At 40.4% G+C, this 21322-nt stretch overlaps 1 protein-coding gene across 2 annotated transcripts in view; it reads left to right on the top strand.

The window, feature by feature from the left end:
* Positions 1-15953: 15953 nt before the first annotated feature.
* The window catches only part of LOC138717811 (autophagy protein 5), a 79000-nt gene continuing 73631 nt past the window's right edge, over positions 15954-21322 (top strand). Inside the window, exons 1-2 of one of the 2 annotated variants that reach the window (XM_069851670.1) lie at positions 15954-16009; positions 16551-16711. In XM_069851670.1, the coding sequence (XP_069707771.1) occupies positions 16604-16711 (108 nt within the window). In that variant the 5' untranslated portion in view covers positions 15954-16009; positions 16551-16603. Of the gene's footprint in view, positions 16010-16137; positions 16274-16542; positions 16712-21322 lie in introns of those variants that run through there. The other variant, XM_069851671.1, reaches the window with a different exon arrangement.

Here is a 21322-nt window from a genome sequence, read left to right as displayed (position 1 = left end):
TTGTCTGGTAGAAGGAGATTTTAGCATGTTTTTCTCTTTCTGATTTTGCTTGCTACTAGAGACTGTAATTGTCTGCTAAATTACTGACGTGAAATAATTAAAATGTTGGTGCGTGGAAAAAACTTCAAATTCGCTATTAAAAAATGGCCATAATCGGCCAATAATTGACAAATTAAGATGGATAAATTAATGCTGAGGTTTTTACAGCAAGAAGGCAAGGATGTGATCAAGGCAGGGGAAGACACAACACAGAGGGGGGTTTGCTGAGCAGCTTAGCCTCACCTGTACGACTCTCTTACCCGAAGCAGTGTGTACACCTGTATGAGGGGCAAATTCAGTTATTTTCCTGAGTTGTGTATAATTTACTTAGCTAGTGGTTACCTAAACAGATTAACCTATGAAGAAAGTGATTTTCCACAAAATTAAAAGAGGTGATCAGTCACGTGTGTCGTGTCAAAGGTGGGGAGAACTGGAAAGGTAGACAGTTGTACCCTCAGGAAATGTACAAAGGATCAAGAAAAATATGTCACTTTCAGTAAAGCAATTTATACAAGCACGGAAATAATAAAATAATAGAATCACAGAATACTTGAGGTGGGAAGGGACCTCTGGTCTAGCGCAGACCCCCTGCTCAGGTAGAGTCCGTAAAAGCAGTTTACTCAGGACCATGTCCATCTGGGTTTGAAGGACCTTCAAGGACAGAGACTGGATACCTGATGATGAAAGGCAGCATGCTGTCCTTGATGGGTGGTTAGGAAGTAGGCACGAGGTCCTCTTTGCTGTACCTGGATAGGATTTTTGGACACTGACTACGCACTGTGAAGATCCAGATAGCTATACCTGTTCTCTTATTTTAGCCTAAAGTTGTTCCTATTTCCTTGACTAGAGATCCACAACTGGCATAACCATGGCATTTTATGGCATTCACTGATGAATAAGCCAGATAAATGCATTACTAAGTATTTGTACTACATTTTCATTTAGGTCTCAGTCATAATTGGGATTCTGTTGTGCCAGTGCAAAGGTGAATAAATTGGTGTTGGTGAGCCGCTCGGCCAAACAGCTCTGAAGAGAAAGGTGTCTGGGCCACTGGACAGTCCTGGCATCTCCTTTCTCTGCCACTGTACCCAATACGTACCCACAGGCCAGGCAGCCAAGGATATATTCAGCAGACCTGTGCTACTTCATTACACACACAAAAAGATATGTATGGCCAGAAACCATACAGTTTAAATCACAGAAAAGAAAAAAAAGGAAAAGTGGAAAGCGTGCATCTTTTCAAATCCTTTTAGATTTTCCTGGCAGGGTCTGGATCAGCATTAGCACCATAGAGTACCTAGAAGAAGTGCAAAGTTAAATATCTCTCTGGAACGACACATCTAAGAAATAAGCCTGCAACATCAGCTTTGAGGTGTCCAGCATTTGTGCTTTAGTGCTAACTTATACTACAAAATCCTAATACAGAACAGTAGGCGAAGGGGATTTGGTTGATAATACTTGTTCAAACTTTGGCCAAAATTAAAGTCTGTGTGTTAAATTATGGTAGTAATCAGCACAACACATGATCTCGATCCAAACAGATTTGTGGAGGCTTGTTCTTGTGGAGGTTGTTCTTAAGCTTATTTAGAAGATTTGGATCTCTTCTTTCAGGAAAGGCATTTTAAAGACCATTAGTTAAGACAAAAATCCATTAGAATTAGCCAGTCATTTAGAAAACTTTAAATGATGGTCATGTTTATGTCAGCCGCCCTGACACATGCAGTAGAACAAGTCGGTCTAGCTTTTTATCTAAACCAACAAAGTTTTGCAACAGTTCATAGTAATTCCTATCATAGAAAGGTATTATGCAACAAATTATCTTTCTCCTGTTTGGTTTCATTCCAACATGGTGAAAAAGAAGATGATTTGGTATCCAGATTAAACTTTATCATATTCAATATCCACTGAGCTTGACTACACACATTTTTACAGAAAACCCAGATACGTGCTAAATTTTGAATTACAATGAGAATCAGACAATTATGACTCAAAGTTTGTGAAGCTGTAACAGCAACTAAATGACACACAAATTGAGATAACACTATTCAAATCATTGATCTCCCTTTTTTTTTTGTTTCAAAACAGAAGTGCTGTTCTAATATAAAAATGTTCCAGTAAATGGCACAACATATGTGAGAAAAACAATTTGAAGCCCATAAGCAAATTATAGAAAAATGGGAATGGACTATCATCAACTCTAACACCAAATACTTACCTGCTGTTCCAATAAAGGTTGGAATTTTCCTCCAGAAACAGTGCTTTGAAATTCAGGTAATTCAGTGTCAGAATATATGAGGAGTGGTTTGGGTTCCCGCACTTCGGAGCTGGTGATACAAGAGCAATAAAGTATGCAGAGGCCAAAATCCTGCCTGTGTCCCACATAAAACACCCAAGACTCAAACTATAGTCCTGAAATCCCTCATTCATTTGACACCTAACCCTATCGGCACCTAAATTCTAGAAATGCCTCCCTGTTTGTCTTCAAAGTCCACCAGGTACTTACAGATTCACGGCTTCACGTGCCCAGAACTGCCTCAGTCTTCACAGACTGAGTGTTGGGTACCCGCTTCTTGTCTAAGTACAACAAGGAGCTACAAAATATACATTTCTCAATCCCCGATGCGACTCCCTGTGCTTGGCATATTTAGGTCTTGTTTAATACATGTAGTAATAGCATGGTCTGTACAAAATGCTGTACTGGATTCAATTTTTTTCCAGGAGTTCAAGGTACAATAATAATGACGGAAATGGTAGCTGTAATTTGGAAATGTCCTGCCTATAAGGGGACATTCTACCTCACGGTTGTGTCACCACTAATGTTTTCTTTCTGTCCCAACAAGACTAGAGGCTCCCTGGCTACACTTGAAAAGAGTAGGAGTGAGCCCCACTCCATGCCTTGAGAAAAAAGGCATAAATAATGTCCTCAGTAAATTATCAAACATGGCAGGATGTGGGTGATCATTTCCTGGTGGTTAAAGACAGCCTGGAATAAAAAATGAAAAATGCTACTAAATATCATGACCAAGGAAAGCCAAGGCTAGGAATTAAATTAGCTCAGGAACATGCTAACCAGAAATGTAGCCAGAGAATCCAAGAGACCCTTAAAACAAAGAGCAGAGCAAAACCCCATAAAGATCAGCAAGTCACCGGAAACAACTTTGGAAAAATGGCAAGCACTGATCAAACGAGACTAGGACTAAGGAATCTGGAAGCAAGAGCCAGGGATTTCAGCTTCAACCAAGAAGTAAATTTGGAAGCCAAGAAGAATTTGTGGGATTGCCTTATGTACCTGGTACGTGGGGCAAAACATCAATCAGGCTCAAAGAGCCTTCACTTAGTCAGAGTTGTTGTGCCAGTTGCCATGACTTACCTTGGTCTGTCTGGAGGACACACAGCCAGATTGCCTGGGGATGCACTCAGGGAAACACACAGGCACTGAAGCTGAAGTAGATGGAAGCACCTCAGGCTCTGAGGGCCATTTTGGAGTGGGGATGAATTTACATAACCTCATGCTCTGAATTTCTTCTTACTTGAACACATTGCATGATTATTTCGGGCAGTACTTTAGTTTTGTATGCTGGATGCTTTTGGTGTTGTTTTGAGGTGTCTCAATTCCATCATGGTCCAGTTTGGGTTCTTTGCCATTTAATGTCATCTGTGAGCCGGTACCTCTGTTGAAAGCATGTGATGCCCATCTCCTAGGTGCAAGTATTGATCAGATCAAATAAAAAATGCATCAAATAAAAAAACCACATGACCCTTGTTGGGGCAAGATTTCACCTTAATTCTTATGATAACTTTGACTTAATTTGTTATCCAGTTATTCTTAGATAGTTCTGCCAAAATTATTGATGCTGTAAGTTTATTCCTTAAACAAAGTGGTCCACAGCAGATAGGAGTGGGCAGGATTTGTAATGGAAAATTTAATTATTCAATTCCATATTAGTATGGTTTCTTATTCTTATTGTTGCTGTAATATACAAACAATTTATCTGAGCCTTTGAGAATCATATATATTTATAGACGGAAGGTGTGATATAGACCCCCCCTGCTACCCACGCACCTCCTGTCAGCTACTCAGAGAAGAGTCTTGCAACCTATCTTTGGCCTTTAAAGGGGCTTTGGCATTAGAATCCTTACAGTCTAAGGGAAAGAAACAAAATATGACATGGAGTTGTATAACTCTAGTACTTACCCATTAAAAGTGCCCCACAACATAGTCATGGTGTAGCCTGTGATCTTTAACTAGAACACGGAGTTTTCCAGTGCTATCCACAGCAGTCCTATTTCTTTTAATGTAGAAGTGAACTACTTCTGCGTTAGTTACTACCTCCATGTAATACTCCCACCATGATGCTAACAGGGAGAGTGCTCTGTTTGATTTTCATGCCAGCTAGGTGCAGCCCATGAGTTCGGGCAGATAGCCAAGGAGATTTCAGTTATGAAACTGTTCAAGAGCTCCCAGTGTAGAACATCACTTCTATTCTTGCTTGTATAATCACGGTAGTAATTTTCATTCCTTCTCCAATCATCTCACAGAAAACACTGTCCCACAGAAAACATTTACTTCAGGGGTTTTCTTCTCTATTACCTGCTTTAAGTACTTCTATCATTCTGTTCGTGACAAAGCAGTGCTACTGTTCTCTTAATGGAAATTGCTTTTCATTGAAGTGTCGTGTTGGTACCAAACCAGGATAACACATACATCCCACTTCAGTCTTGCTCTTAGTATCCAAATATTGCGTTCTTCTGGCCCCTGTAAAAGACTAATTTTTTCTCTGTACATTTTTCATCTCATAGTTTCTACAAAGCTTTCAATCTTTTGACTTGCCAGTTTGTATCAAGAGTTTACATAAAGATTCTGTGTCTGGTCTCAAGCTGATGCTCAAATCTGTAAAACACTATATATGTGCTATGTTTTTCATACCAGCTCCCTTAATGTCAACTTTGGTTCGCTATGGCACTTGTTTGGAATCTGAGGTTTTTTCAATTAGTAGTTTTTTCCTTCCTGAAACTGTAACAAGAGAAGATAAAACAGCTACTAGAAAACAGCCTCTATAACTAGACTGAAACAAATGCTAGGGATGCTAGAGATGTTACTCAGAGGAAAGAACTTTCCGCATTGAGGCAAATTTTCTGTTTCTTTCTCATCTTAGTGGTCCTGTAGATTCTGTAGACAGAAACTGAGTGGGAGGTGGAAGATGCTGCTTCTCATGAGGGCAGGATGCTGTTGACTGGCAGCATTGTACTGCTCTGTGCATCAGGGCCTGCAGGGATTTTTAAAATAATAATAATTTTTTTAAAAAGTTAGTCCTAGCACTTTGCTTTCCTGAGGTCACATCTCACAATTTAAAGGTATACTGGCAAGACCACAAATAACTACAATTAAAAAATACCAACATTAGCATAATAATAAGGCATATAATATAATAGGAATATAATACTGGTAAATTGCTAATTTACTCCTTAATATCAAGATATGCTCATGTTTTCCTAAGCAGGGATAACTTTGCTGAAATTTATATCTTTAGAGGTTAATATTTTTTAGCTCTGTTTCTCTTTTTCTGTCTGGTTTCCCACTAATTATTGTGCTTTGTACTGCTACAGTATTATGGTTGCCCAAAATCTAGGCTATAGCTCCTGTTCTTCCTCTGCATTTTAATCTAAATTTTAATTATTCTGTAGGCTGAAATGAATTTGGAAATATGACCTTAGAGAATAATTTTAATTTAAGTTTGACTAAATCAGCAATGCTATTCTATTGTATTTTCATCATATTCTCATAAAAATCTGTCAGCCAGCATAGCTTCAAGTTAGGATATGATCTTTCTCTTTTAGTTTTTAAAAAGGCAGGCAGAAACTACTGTGAAATTTAAAACTTATTATTTTATAGAAATCCCAAGTATATTACTTTATCAGCAGCCTTGGAAATTATATGCATAATTATTGGTTGCTTATTATTATTTATACTAACTAACAGAAGAGGTGAGAAATGTACAAGCATGCAGGAAGGCAGGTCTCTATCTTCAGCAATTTATAGTCTAGAACTGAAATGCTCAAGATTGAAGTGTAAGCACAGCTGATGAAATTGCTATGGGATATGAGTGTCCTGTGACAAATCCAAGAACTATCCAGACTTCTGTAACCTAGTTCAGTTCTAAAGAATCTGCAATTAAATATTAAGCTGATCAAATGCAATTAAAAGTGTAACTGTTCCTATAGATAGTTCTATTCTCTCCAGATAATACAGCAGCATTACTAGGAAATTGAAACTGTCTGTGCTTGAGGACACTGTGAAATCCATCAGCCAGTGCCACTCTGTGCAGCCATCAGCTCTGCCCTCTTCACAGATGAATCTAAACCTTGCACCATCCCATTGAAATTATCCAGAAGAGGAGGTGTTGAAATGGCCTGACAAAGAAAACCAGTTATTGGAAGTCCCAGGGAGTAGAAGCACGAAGTGGTGTTGCTGCATTTGCTTTTCCCATGATAATCAGTTGCAATCCCAGAGAATAAGGGTGTAATATTTAAAACAAGCACAGAGAGTGACTGTGAGAATGCAGGTCAGTGAATTTCTACTGTCGATAAACAATAATTAGGGAGTTATCTACTTGCTGGTCTACAAAAAAAGTATGATAGAGAATGAGTAAGCTGAAATTTATTCAGTCTTTATAGCCATGCCCTTCCCAATTGGTTATCAAGGAAACTATACTTCCAAGCTGAGAGAAAAAAGCTGTCACAGACCAAAAGAAAGAGTTAGAATAATGAATATGAGATGAAACAAGTTCGGAGGAATTCTTACAGGCTGAAGGACACAAACAAACGGACACTGTCTTTAAAGGACCTTGTGAGAAGATGAGAAACAAAGTAACAAGGAGGAACAGGACAGATCTAAGAAATGGAAAAATAAGATGAAAAAGTAGAACGAGATAGAAAAGCAGAACACATCAAGGCACAAAACCAATTGGTTTTAGCCAATCATATGTATAGTTTAGGCACGTGAACAAGTAGCAAAACCCAATCACTGTAAAATAAACGGCGCATGTTTTACTAACTAACATATATAAAGAAGCCATTAAGCCTAAAAAGGGGTCTTCTGTCCATCAGACAGGAGTCTGTGCCTCAGTCCCCTCAATCTAGCAATGGACTTTCCCAAACACCTCTAATAATATTGTTCTTATTTAAAATATTTATTCATAGAACACCAGCTTGGAAGGAAACTCAAGGATTATCTGGTCCAACCTTACTTGGCAGAAGTATGGTCTAAACAAGATGGCCCAGCACTCTATCCAGATGAATCCTAAAAGTGTCCAGTCTACCACTTCCCTGGGGAGATTATTCCAATGGCTGATTCTTACAATGGTGAAAAATTTTCCTCTTGTGTCCAATCAGAATCTGCCCAGGAGTAACTTGCACCCAATACCCCTTGTCTTTTCTTCTGTGACTCCTTGTGAAAAAGGAGTCTCCATCTTCTTTGTAGACACCCTTTAAATACTGGAACACAGTGATAAGGTCTTTCCTAAGCCTTATTTCTCAAGTCTGAACAAACCCTTCAGTTCTCTCAGCCTTTCCTGATGTGGAAGAATTCCTAGTCCTTTGATCATCTTTGTGGCCCTTCTCTAGATCCTCTCCAACCTGTCTACAACATTTTTGTATAGCAGGAACCAAAACTGAACACAGTATTCTAGGTGTGGCCCAACAAGTGCCTAGTAGGGTGACTTCTTTATCTCTGCTGGTGATGCCATTGTTGATGCAACCCAGCATCCTGTTGGCTTTCTTTGCTCCAGCAGCACACTGTTCACTCATACTGAGCTTGTTGTCCACAGGAACCCCAGGTCCCTTTCTGCAGAGCTGCTTCCCAGTTGGGTAGATCCCAGCCTCTAACTATAATTGTACCATTACCATATGTTTCTGGTCACCTATCTGGCCCCAATTGTGCTGAGACCTTGAGCAGGTCAAAGATAAATGCTGTCCTCTAAGTTGTGGTAAAGGGGCCAAGGTATTGTTCCTTTATCATCCTACCAGTCAAGGAGATAGGCTCAGTAGATGAGGATGCATCTTGCAGATCAAAGCCAGTGTGACTGGTGTCACAGGCGGGGCCTTTGGCTTTTGTGCCCATCGACTGTCTTCTGGGAGTAAAGACTGGTGGGGAGTGGTGGCACCTGCATGAGAAAGAGAGGCAAGAGCATTTTTCCCAACAGTCTTGCTAGTCTATTGAGAAAGTCTATTGAGAAAGGCTCCATCAGGGTATGGAGAAAAATTGGAGAAACGAGTTTACTTTAAGTTACTAAGAGAAGTGAGGAAAGTATGTAGCAGTGTAAAGATCCAGACTTCAGGACAGTGGATTTCAGTTTGGTGAAGCAACAGGTAAGCATAAAACCCTAGGGAGCCAAGAAAGAAAAATATCCCATTAGAGCTGATCTTCAGGAAAAATATCCCTGAAGCACAAGAATGGTCCACTGTGATTGCACAAGAAGATGGGTAGTTATGACAGGCCATGTTGGCTAAAAACGGAATTTCTAGCTGAACTCAGACACAGAAAGGAAGCAAGAAGGAAATGAAAGCAGGGACATGCTACCAGTACATCTACTAGTGTCACTCAGGCCTGCAAGAGTCCAATCAGGAAAGCCAGGCTGGGGTTGAAACCACCAGGGAATATAGAGGGCAACAAGAAGGACTTCTGCAGGTGAGCAGCCTCAGAAGAAAGATGAAGAACAATGTAAGCTCACTGTTAAATAGTGCAGGGAAGCTAGAAAGAATCTAGTGACAAACTGTGTAGAGAAGGCTGAGGTACTTAATGCCTTCTTTGCCCTGTTTTTTACTGGCAAAGCCAGGTTTCCATGCCAGGTAGCAAGCTGGAGGAAATTAGGTACTACCCACCATACAGGAGGATCTACTTAAGGAGAATTTAAGTCATTCTGGACATGGGACTAGAAGAGATTAATCCATGGAAGCTGACATGGCTGATGTCTTTGTGAGGCTCCTCTTTATCATCTTTGAAAGGCTACGGCAACTATGGGAAGACCCCAGTTGCTGGTAAAAGGCAGATGTTACATGAATATTCAAAAAAGCCGTGAAGGAAGACCTACAACCTGGTCAGCTCCTGGGAAAATTAAGGAACGAGTCCTCTCCATTTCAGGCACATGAAGGACAGAAGGATGAATGGAATCAGCCAGCAGAGATTTGGCAAGGTCAAATCATCCTTGACCAACCTGATCGCCTTCTATGATGAAATGGCTGGCTCTGTGGATGAGAATTACAGATGTGGCTTATCTGAAGCAAGACTTTCAATAGAGCCTTTCATAGTATACTAAACTGAAGAGATGTGGACTAGATGGGTAGACTGCAAGGCAGATGAAAAACTGGCTGGACTGCTGGGCTCAGAAAGCAGTGGTTAATTGTTCAAGATCTAACTGGAAACTGGTTACTAGTGGCATTCCTCCAGCATGAATACTAGGGCCAGTGCCATTTAACATTTTTATTGTTAATGACAATAAAGGACAATGAACTGCAATGTACATTTGTTGGCTTTTTGGATAATAAAAACTGGGAGGGGGAGTGGCTGCTATGCTGGAGGGCTGAGCTGCCACTCATGGAGATCCCAGCAAACAAATGGAATGAACCAGTGTAAAAATTATGGAGTTCAACAGAGGCAAAAGCAAACTCCTGTGCAGTAGTGAAGGCTAAACATACAGTGGGCTATGTTAGACACAGTGTAGGCAGTGAGTCAAGTGATTGTTTCCCCCTTATTCAGAACTGATGAGGCCACTGGTAATTACATTTCCTATGGAACATGATAGATTTCAGGGCTCATAAATTTTTTCCTCCATCAACACTAATATCCATCCTATTTTATATGCATGATGTGCTTATTTTTTTCCTGGGAAATCAGAGTAATTTAACAACTAGCACATAAAACAGTTGCGCAAATACAACAAACAGGCAAAAAGAAAGAACTCGTATCCAATATTAATTTTAAATTCACTAAAAAGTCTTTGTAAATTTAAAATTTCTTATTTCATTAATGGATAAATAAAGTTATCAGAGTTTCAGAACTTGAGGTGTCAAGACTTACTACAAAACCATCAAAGAGACACTGGAATCACTAAGAATAATTCTTTCACTGAGTAAAGCTGCTGAAGATCATCCAGTCATAACACAAAAAATTATTTTGTCCGGAATAGAGAAATCCTGTATTTTATTACATATCACTAGTATTTCCTTTCAGAAAGCTGAGAAAGAAACTGTCGTCTATGCAGTTATGTTCAGGTGTAATTGACACACATCGTTAGTTTTACTGAGAATAGAAAATTACTTTTCTGCGGCTGTGGTGACTTGTATGGGCAGGGAATATGGCTGCTGTACCTACACCACACTTAGTACTGTGTCATCGAAGAACCCATATGATATTTGATAATTTATTGCAATAGTATGTCATCTTTCATAAGATGGCCAGTAGACAAAAAGTTGTAATGAATATGTGTAGATTACAGTGTCTAACTCAAACGCTTGAAATGATTCAATATAATGTAGTAAAGAAATTAAATCCTTATTGAAAGAATTTTAATACAATGCTGTACAGCAAGGAGTCTTCTTACCAAGATGTAAAAGATTACTTGTCAATAAACAGCATTTAATGCTAGTTTCAGTTCTGGGAGTTCCTAAGTACTGGATGATGCATGGTTGCCTAATGTCTTCTCGTACGAAGGACTGGCCTGCCCTTGTCTCAGAAGTTGACATCCCAACAGCATTGACAGGAGATTTCTGTTCAGATTAAGGGTGAAAAATCTTGCCAAAAATAAACAACCTAAAGGCTGTTCCAATAGCCAAACAGCACAGGATTATTATATTTTTGTTTTACTTCCTGGCCATGCTATGATTCAGCACTAAGACAGTGGTGAACCTCCATCATAAATGGCTAAATTTATGTATCAAACATACATAAAGCTAATCCTGTCACATACGGATAGTGCCGACAAAGCCATTAACCTTTCTTTGTTTCAGGATTCCCAACAGAAAAAAATTGCAATCACTGAGAATCATCATCCTACTGCCTTTTGAATACAAGACACTCCTCTTTGATAAGTGGCAATACTTGACAGAGAAAGTATTACTTAGTTAACATGCACAGGGATAAGAATTTCACTAAAGGAGTAAATGGCTGTTGGCATTTTTAATGCATTAAAAAAGAAGAAAGCTTGTGGTCTGATTTACGTTCATATGGAATCTCCATGCATACATATTGCAAAATCTTTCAAAATGGTGATTTTTCAAAAGTAATTTTTTTCTTCCACAAGCATATAAATTAAAATTGTATCTGGAAAACATGCACCATCAGATGTGGTACTTGTGTCTTGTAATATTTCCAGACAGGTCTGGGATGAATGAATCAGCTTCTCATGTAATTAATCAAATTAATTCTTCACTGTGAGTAGGTAGCAATGAACTATTTAGCTACATATAAATAGCAGCATTATGAGTTTCATTTGACTCTTACTCACTGCTGCATGTTAAAAGGCATGTATAATGATTCTCACAATCTGTTTTGTTTACACACTCAAAAGACAATAGCTAAGAAATTAAAACAAAATATGTTTTGCTTTCTATTGAAAACTGTTAGGGAAATTAAGAGAAAATACTAATGGTTATGCTAATCAGTTCCTTGTAAAGCAACACTGGAATAAGTTAAGTTTCACATATGTGTGTGTGTCCTGCCATTGATTTAATGGAGTCAGGATTTTACACAAAGAGGAACCAGGCCTGAATAAAAGGATTTTTTTTGTCCACCTGCCAGGGTTCTTTGTTAGCCGAATGAATAATCCTTATTTTGTGTTTATGTAGGTGCCGTAAAATACCAGTTCTATGGAAGCAGCAATAAATTTGTTTCACATGATCAAAGCAACAGATATCAGTTATCCCAGCTATAGCAAATTATACAGGGAAATACCATTTCACATTTTATTTCAGGTAACTTTTCAGCAATGAAACATTGGTGTAACTTGCCTTCACCAACGTGATCTATAATAATTCCGCATCTACTCCTGCTTTGAGAAGGGGTGTTGGCCTAGAGGTCAGGAAAGGACTCCAAAGGTCCCTTCCCATCTAAATTATACACTGATTCTGTTTACAAATCTTCATCCCCACTACCATTACACAAAAACATAACTGCCCACAAATATGTAAATAATCTGTTCCATTTATCTTCTTTCTGCTAGAATTAATGCATCTTTAATTATAATCTTTTTCTTTACAAGCATCCTCACATTCCATACGTACTCACTAACAGGTGTTTTGATTCGAGTTCCATTAGGCAATGACTCACTGTGTATTGTCTGATGATGAAGTTTAAAATGGGGGAGTACTGCTTGAGGATCTTTAGAACTGGAAATATGTTTAATGAGCTTTTCCTCTTCCAGCTTAGGACCCATTCTGCTGAGTGATGATGCAACTTAAAGCATAAGATAGCAATGTGGAAACCAATATGACAAAGAAGGTACTTCTTTATTGTAATCGTTTTGACTTTTCATCCTAGCAATTCTTTTTAATGTTTGTATTCATTATTTATAGTCATATTAATATCAAAGTTGGCATTCATTTCAGGTTTGCTCTATTAGTTCAGTAGTTACACTACTTTTCATATGCTTACCTACAACCAAGTTCATCTCAGTAGCAGGGGCCCATTTACCTGTAGAACTATTGACTTTATAATTTGCATATAATATAATAATGCCCAGATTTTACAATGTATCTTACTGCATCTGTGCCTGGTAACTATATCAGCGGTTTGCTAGGATGTTTAAATAGGAAGATACTCTACATAGCAAGTTATCTTGTTTTGTAAATTACTGTGTTTATTCTCATCTCAGCATCCTGTATCCAGATCAAGTAAAAGACTTGAGCACTCAGTAGTATTTACTCTTCAGCCTATGGAGAGGAATCTCTATGCTGACTCAAGTCAGTGTCTATGTTGCTTACATTATTCATGAGAGAATAATGCAAAAGTAAATGTTTAATCTGTTTGGTAGCTGTCATTAGTAATTGACAGAATACTGAGCATATGCATACTATTAGTATTATTGCTAATAGCAGTGCTTGCAGGCTTCTTCCTGCTCATGGGGAAAAAATGAGTGGGAGCAGTTGTGCCAATGTACCATTACCTGTTGTGATGCTTTTAGAATGATCAGTCAAACCCTCAGCACTACCAAAACCACCCTTTCTGACAAAAGTAGTTTGAGGACTCATAGGTGGAAAGGACAAAGAATAAACCTGTGGTTCTCCTTGATTTCCTGTATGGAAATACAGATGTGCAAAGCTTTCTGAAAGTTTGCATATATTGTAACCAGAGCAAATTACTTTTTGTAGTGGTGCTGGCACCTCACAGCAGCTCCACCAGTCAATGCATCTTCATCAGACCAGTTTCAACAGATCTGTAACAGCATTAATGAGGTGCCTTGCAGAAATCCAGAGAGAAGCAATGGCCAGTACTTGTGGGATGGATGCCTTTGTAATTGTGGAATCAGTTCTGCACAGGTCTCCATGGAAGTGGCCTTCCGCATCCAGAAGTTTCTGCCATTCCAGGTCCACAAGGCAGTCATTTCCACATTGTCCTTACTACTTAAACTGTTGTGAGTGCAGAGAAATACTTCTTCAGGAACCCCTCCCCTTCCATCACCTTGGTGGAAGCATGACCTTTAGAGGTGCTGTCCAGAATGTTCACCCAAGGCAATTGTAAGTTGACTGTATTTAGGAGGATGAGGGAACTGGTCACTTGACAGCCTAAAGCCCCTGCAATATAGCATGTGCTATGTGCCATCTTCCCCTGTGCTTTAGGGCAGACCATACCAAATATGAAGTTTGCTCCAGGTATATACCAGTTTACTTGTGTTTTCTTTTTTAGTCATGTGTCAGAAAAAAACTTGGAGAGAAGACAGGGTAAGTTTCACTGTGTACATTCCAAATTACAGAATTGCCACTGCTAAACTTTTTGCATATAGAGCATTAACAAAAAAAGTTTGGGTTTTTTTCTAGTAATTTATAATAGGGATCGTGTTTGGAACATTATGTTTCATCAAACAGGTTATCATGACTGGACAAAAATAAAACACGCTTTTCAGATGGCTAAAAAAAAAGGTAAAATTCCCCAAATCATACGGTTGAATCAGCAACATAAAAATTCATTAAAATGCCCGGCTTTGGGCAAAATCCGCAAAAAGTCAGCGATAACTGTAGATAGTTCTTGAATTCCTTAAGACACCTTCAGCAGCAGCAGCCACTACGTGACATCTAGTGGCCACACGCCAGCATAGCAAGAACATGGCACTACTGAAATTGCAGTGTGCCATCCACATCAGGCAAACCCACATTTTACCAGTTTTATTTCAAATGTTAACTGCGAAAATATTGGTTGTGATAAATTCGCTACAGTTGTAGGTCATGCCACAGAAGAACCAACTTTGACAACTGCTAGCGTGTGACACATGCTAGGAAGGAATGTCTGATACATCTTTTCCTTGAAATTATAACACTGTTGCACTTCAAAAGTGCTGTACTTCCTGTAAAATCATAAAATCATTGAGGCTGGGAAAAACGTCCAAGATCATTCAATACAACTGTCAGTTGCAAGACATAGAGATGGGGATTTGCAGAGCAACAGAACTGCCATAGATGTTGTTTAAAATGCAGAGATGGCATTCACTGTGAACTTGCACCCTCTGGGCCAATAAAAACTGGTCCAGAGTGATGCTGTGATGAATGAAAGATGTTTCTGGTGGCAGCAGCTACTCCTCACCCTCCTGTGATCGTGGCATAACAGCATGCTGTATAAAATCTACTAAATAAAAAAAGGAAAAGGGAATCATAGAATCAGAATGGCTTGGGCTGGAAGACACCTTAAGGATCATCCAGTTCCAATCCCCTACCATGAGAATGGCCTGCAACGGCCTCAAGCTGCACCACGGAAGGTTCAGACTGGATATCAGGAAAAAATTTTCACAGGAAGGGTCACTGGGCACTGGCAGAGGCTGCCCAGGGAGGTGGCTGAGTCACCATCCCTGGAGGTGTTTAAAAGATGGGTAGACAAGGTGCTCAGGGACACGGCTTAGTGGCAGATAGGAATGGCTGGACTCTGTGATCATAGAATCATAGAATAATCAGGTTGGAAGAGACCCACCGGATCATCCAGTCCAACCATTCCTATCAAACACTAAACCATGCCCCTTAGCACCTCGTCCACCCGTGCTTTAAACACCTCCAGGGAAGGTGACTCAGCCACCTCCCTGGGTAGCCTCTGCCAGTGCCCAATGACCCTTTCTGTGAAGAATTTTTTCCTAATGTCCAGCCTAAACCTCCCCTGGCGGAGCTTGAGGCCATTCCCTCTTGTCCTGTCCCCTGTCACTTGGGAGAAGAGGCCAGCACCCTCCTCTCCACAACCCCCTTTCAGGTAGCTGCAGAGAGCAATGAGGTCTCCCCTCAGCCTCCTCTTCTCCAGGCTAAACAACCCCAGCTCTCTCAGCCGCTCCTCGTAAGACAAGAGGTCTTTTCCAGCCTGGTGATTCTACGATCCTATGAACAACCCCAAGTCCCTCAGCCTGTCCCCATGGCAGAGGTGCTTCAGCCCTCCGATCGTCTTCGTGGCCCTAGAGGAACAATGGGGCAAGAGATAACAGAAAGCCTAAGCGGTTACACTGTGCTAAAGATCCTCAGAAGAGCATTTAAACCCGCAAACACACACCCTGCTGCCGCAGCCCCCTCACCGCCCTCAGCCCCGCCACCCGCTCCGAGGTGGAGACCCCGCCTTTCGCTCCGCTTCCGGTTTCCGGCGGGAGGAGGGGGCGTGGCGAGGCCGGCGTGGCCTGTGCTGGGGGCGTGGCCTCGGTGAAGGGGGCGTGGCCCGTGCTGGGGGGCGTGGCCTCATTGAGGGGCGTGGCCTCGGCTCAGTTCCTGCCTGGCGCGCGCTGGTGGCGCGGCGGAGGTAACGCGTGCCCCGCCCCCCTCCTTCCCCACCCCCAACCCCCATCCCCAACTTCCCGCGCGGGCGGGAGCTCCCCGGGGAGAGCGCCCGCCGCCGCCCCTCGCCGTTCTCCTAGCGGCCGATCACGGCGCTGCTGAATCACCCCGGGCGGCCGGCGGGGAGGGCTGACAGACAGACAGACAGATAGATAGAGAGACAGGCAGACGGACAGACAGCCCCACCCCTCGGGGCCTGGCCACTAGGCCCCCAGCCCCTCGCCCCGCGGTAAAGCCGGCGCCCCGGGGGTGGCGGGGGACGGGCCCTTGAGGGTCGGGGCGCGGTGGGGGCTTAGGAGACGCTGATTTAGTCGCCGCCCGCCCTGTGTTTGTAGCTGGGAAAGCGTCAACTCGGAGGCCTTGATTCCTCGCGCTTTTTGTACGCAAACTGCTGCGTTTAAGGTCTTGGTTTGCGGGAGAGCAGTGAGGGGAAACCTTTCAGCGAGGCGAGTTTTACTTGCGGGTATGCTGACCTTTTCCTTTTTGGGGGGGCAACAGGGTTGCAGCTCTAGCAGAAGGAACGAGCTGATCTACATGTGCTTCACTGTCCATTGGAAGAATGACAGATGACAAAGATGTACTTCGAGATGTGTGGTTTGGACGAATACCTACCTGCTTTACTCTGTATCAGGACGAGATAACTGAGAGGGAAGCTGAACCTTACTATGTGAGTATTACAAAAGCAGTCACAGGTACTCCAATGCCATAGTTATGGTTGTTTCCTTCATTGTCATAATTTGTGCTGCTATGTGTTGTGGTAAAAAACACCAACGCGTTTTTTCTTCTTATGCTTGGTCCCTTCTGAAAGTAAACCCTATGACCGCTCTGTGTGGTACATCTCTTTTTACAGCAGTTTCAAAACTTTAAGCTTCTTTCACCAGTGAGATGAACTTATCACAGAAAACTAAGATCTTTAAAAAATTATGAAAAAGTCAATAAGTAACTAGGTACAAGGGGCAGGTTCTACAGGTACTCATGATGAGTTTGTATGTTCTTGGATAATGACCAGAAGAAGAGAGAGAAAAATTTTCTATTCCCTTAGAACCGAAATAACTTTGGTCATAGCTTTGTGCAGTCTTAAACACAAATATCAGGTTTTTTTGTGACACAAAACTCATGGTGAACACTGGCTCCAACACTCCCGATTATGGACTTTTCCTACTAATTTTCTTTTCTTTAAATGCTAGCAGCTGTGAAAGATACAGCTATAGGAAAAACAGCTACAGTGCCTGAACTGGATTGTTTTGATGATAAAAGTGAGGGTAATGAATATATTTGAATTGTAACTTGGAAGAGCCTTCTGTAATCATGTGGCACTTATTTATAGCATGCTCAGCAGTTTTCATCCTTTCAGCATCTAATAGATATTTGGTTGATAGAGAATGTTAGCTGACTTAGGGAAACTTAAATTTGAAACATAACAAGTATGTGGGAGGAATATCTTGTACTATGAGTTTTTACGTGATTCTGAAATCCTTAAATCTTGCCGCATCCTATTCTGCTCTTTTTGAAAATATTGCTGGATAGAACTATTTTTTCTTCTGTATTTAATAGCATATTTATGTCATCGGCTTTCTCATTTACAGTTGTTCCGTGGGTTTTTGAAACCTTAAAGCATTAATGCTTTTCATTCAATAATGACAGCGCTCATCTTCCCCTATTCTAATTTCACCATTTGTAAAACAGAAGCATTTTTACTTCTTGCAGTTAACCTATTGCATCTGAGCTATCTGGAAGTCTGATTTTAAATTTTTTTTTACATATACATGTAAGTTTAAATATGTATTTATATATTGTATAAAAGTTACGTAAAAGGTATATGTTTAAATACAGAGAGACGCAGTCCTGATCTGTTTAACATCAGCATGGATATCCTGAAACCATGTTATCTTCATGGTGTGGAAAACTTTCTAAGCCAGGGTGATAGTTTTAAGATGATAGGGTTTCTTTTATTTACTCTACTTGGAAGTGTGCACAAAAATTCTCACGGCTCGATTCTCTATTTCTGCAAAATCTAGTCATTCACTAATAGCAACTCTAAAATTTTAGCTTCTTCCTTTTTCAGGTCACATTGAAGTTGATAATATAGCTTTGCTTCTCAAAGAGACCAAAGATTTACAATAGTGAAAGGTACAATAACAAAGCTAAATCCTGGTTTAGTTCTCATGGTTTTGGAGTGCATCTGTGTTAATGCTTTTGTTCAGATTTGGAGTGCATTTTTGAAGCAAGTCTTCCCCCTTTCCACTTGCTGTGCCCAGGTTTGCATCATGCAGCAATCTTGTAGCCCACAAGTTGAATCATTTTCACGTGAAACTGAAGCAGATGATGTGCTTCAGCTGCTGATGGGTATTTAGTATGTGGGGTCAAACTGGAGCTAACTTGAAGTAAAAAATGTATATGTAGTGAACATTCCCAGCCCTCAACATCAGCTGTTCAGCTTTGTCTTGTCTTATCACATCTCAGTACTTCTTAATATAGATAGAACCTCTGTGTTCCAGACTGCCTTCCATAAACGGGAAGGCTGCATGGAAAGGAAATACTGGCATCATTATGTTAAGGGGGGAGGAGAATGCTGCTCTGAGAAATGTGCTTTAAAGGGGAGGAAGACAGAACTGGAGGGTGAGGGGTTAGAAAAGCAAATCAGAATCTATAAGAAGGGCTTCACGTTCTTGTGAGTGGTGTGACAGGAGGCCCTTGTCTCTTAGATGTACTAACACCACACAGGAGTGACGTGTGGACCTATCGTATTATGACACTGCGTGGAGGTAGCAGAGGTGACTTAAAATAAGCTTGTCTGTCCTTTGGAAAGAGTAGTGACATCAAGACTAAATAGTTCCAGTAAAACACTGTCCTATTTCTTCCTGTAGATGAGTCAGGTAGGTTTCTGCAGAGTTACACTGGAAATGAATAGGTCAAGTTTCTTTGGAGTGTTCCAGATGCTTGTGTTTGGAGTGGAAGCGTAATTAGGAACAGCTAGGTTCAGCTACCTTTGCTGAACTATCTAATTTTTCTTAGTCCTAAAATTGTTAGGGTATTATTTTAAAATGGTGTACCATCTACCTCTTAGTGCAAACAACAGTTAAGAAATAAAATGTGTACGGGAAGCAGAGTACCATTAGCTGAGATTTCTTAGGTGTAAAGAACAAAACTACAGCAGAAGGCAATCTTAGAATGATATTAAGGGACTAGGCTTTACTCGGCCACTCCTTAAGCTTCCCTAGTGCTAAAAGGGGTTTTCAAGATGTCTGTAAGAATGAGCAACATGAAGCCGTTCAATGTTAGGGTGCTTAGTTTTTTCATCCTGGATATGTTGATGATCAGACCAGTCAGGTTCCTGTTAAATCTAATTTTTTTTTTCCTGTTTTGTAATCTGTTTTGTGTGTGAAACGGTGTTTTGCCTTCCAACTAAATCTGTCGTTTACACAAAGATATATTGCAAGTGTTGACTTGGGCATCAGGAGTTCCTTGCATTTCGTTTAACCTTGACAGAAAGCATTCCTAGTTATTGTGATTTAACACTGTATTAATACACAATATGCAAAAGGAAGGTGGTGTGGTTTGTGTAATTGAGGGGGTGGCATGTTTTAACCTACTAGAACTTATTCTACCCATTGGTGTGTTTGGAGGTTTTCTTAATTTAATGAGGAGAACTCCTGATCCTGTTTGCTCTGCTCCCACCTGCCTCAGTTTTGTAGAGCTATTTTGGATTAAGCAGAGCATATATGAATTGTGGGCATGTTTTTCACAATTTCTTTCAAAGGTAGGGCTAGAAATCATAACAAAAGTAGTTGATTAAAAATGAGGCACAACGATAATCAAGAACTAGTACCTGCTTATTGTAATAGGATTAAATAATTACATTGGATATGGACATTGACTTCAGAATTTGGATGTGAATGTGTATTTTAGGCTTTTTTCGTGATCTCAAATGGTATTTCTTTAGTTGTTAGTACTGAGTGATTTGTGTATCTTGTCTTCATTACTGTTGCAATGGTCAGTCTTATCGCAACGGATTGTGAACATCTACTTGGTTTATACTATGTACTCTGACTACTTTGAGGGAGTTGATGCCAGCTTTGTGTTTTTATACCAAATGGGAGAGGACTTATACAACTAGGTTGCTGATGGGAAAGGCACCCAGCCTCAGTTAGCATTTCAGGAATCCTTAGTCGGTGTTGACGCTTACAAGCAATTAAGTCACCTACTGACCGTTTTAGACTTCTCTTGAATCTTCTTACAAATCTGTCCTTTCTAGAGGAGAGGACAGGACAGATAGGACTCCTGAGCCACGTAGTTCAATTGAAAGTGGGGTTTTCCATTCAGATTTCATTGTTAAACGTAATGCTTGCCACTCAGTATGCTGTGTGTCTGCCATTGAACAGAAGGCAGAACGGCAGAGTCAGTTGGCGGACAACTTGGATCAAAACTGGACTTATCTACTGTTTAGTTCCTTGTGTGTTCTATCATGCACTTTCCTTAGTTATTTTCTGTCATGCAATATTTAAATTAATTATTAAATCTACGCTAAAAATGTACTCAGCCTATTAACAACTTTGTTACTACCTTGTCTGCATATTTACTCAGGCAGTACTGTGGGTCATTTAATTTATGATGGGCATTCTGTCTTCTAGTGTATCATGTAGTGATTTATCAGTCCTACATTCAGGTTGCAGTTGGTTCGTTACTTGCATTGTTGGGTATGTTTGATTTTAATTAGTGTTGCTTTAACCTTTAGCACAAAGTCCACTGATAGAAGGTTATTTGTCAAAAGAAGACAAAAAGAAGGGAAATGAGCAAATCTGACCTAGTGGAATGAGTTTAACTTGGATTAGTATGTCTTGTCATATAATCATGTGGTTTTTTTCTCAATTAGGTATTATTGTTCTAAACCAAGAATTACTCTTATCACTTATTCATGGCTGTTCATTCCCGGTTTCTAGAAGTATTGTTGTAGGGTAGCTGAAGGCTGAAAGGATCTCCCATGGAAGGGAAAGACTGTAACAAGGTAGAAGAGGTAGGACTGAAAAAGGATTTTAGTAGGTGCTGCAAATGCTCCACATCTCTGATAAACAGACAGTTCCTGCTAACCTGATTAACTGTTGGATTTTGTGCTCCGAAGAGGCCCATTGGGAGTGCTGGTCACATTCTGTTCAATTCAGTTAAATGCTGTTTGGTTATTGTCTGTGATCTCTAATTAGATTGAAATTGAAGCTGTGTTGTTCTTCTACACTACAAACTGAAGTAAAATATTTGGGAGAAGAAGTTAGTTATGTAGTTT

This window comes from Phaenicophaeus curvirostris, chromosome 2 (genome assembly GCF_032191515.1).
Source record: "Phaenicophaeus curvirostris isolate KB17595 chromosome 2, BPBGC_Pcur_1.0, whole genome shotgun sequence".
In the NCBI taxonomy this organism is placed as follows: domain Eukaryota; kingdom Metazoa; phylum Chordata; class Aves; order Cuculiformes; family Cuculidae; genus Phaenicophaeus; species Phaenicophaeus curvirostris.
Note: the sequence above shows the minus strand (reverse complement) of the source record. Positions and strands in the feature narration are given on the sequence as shown.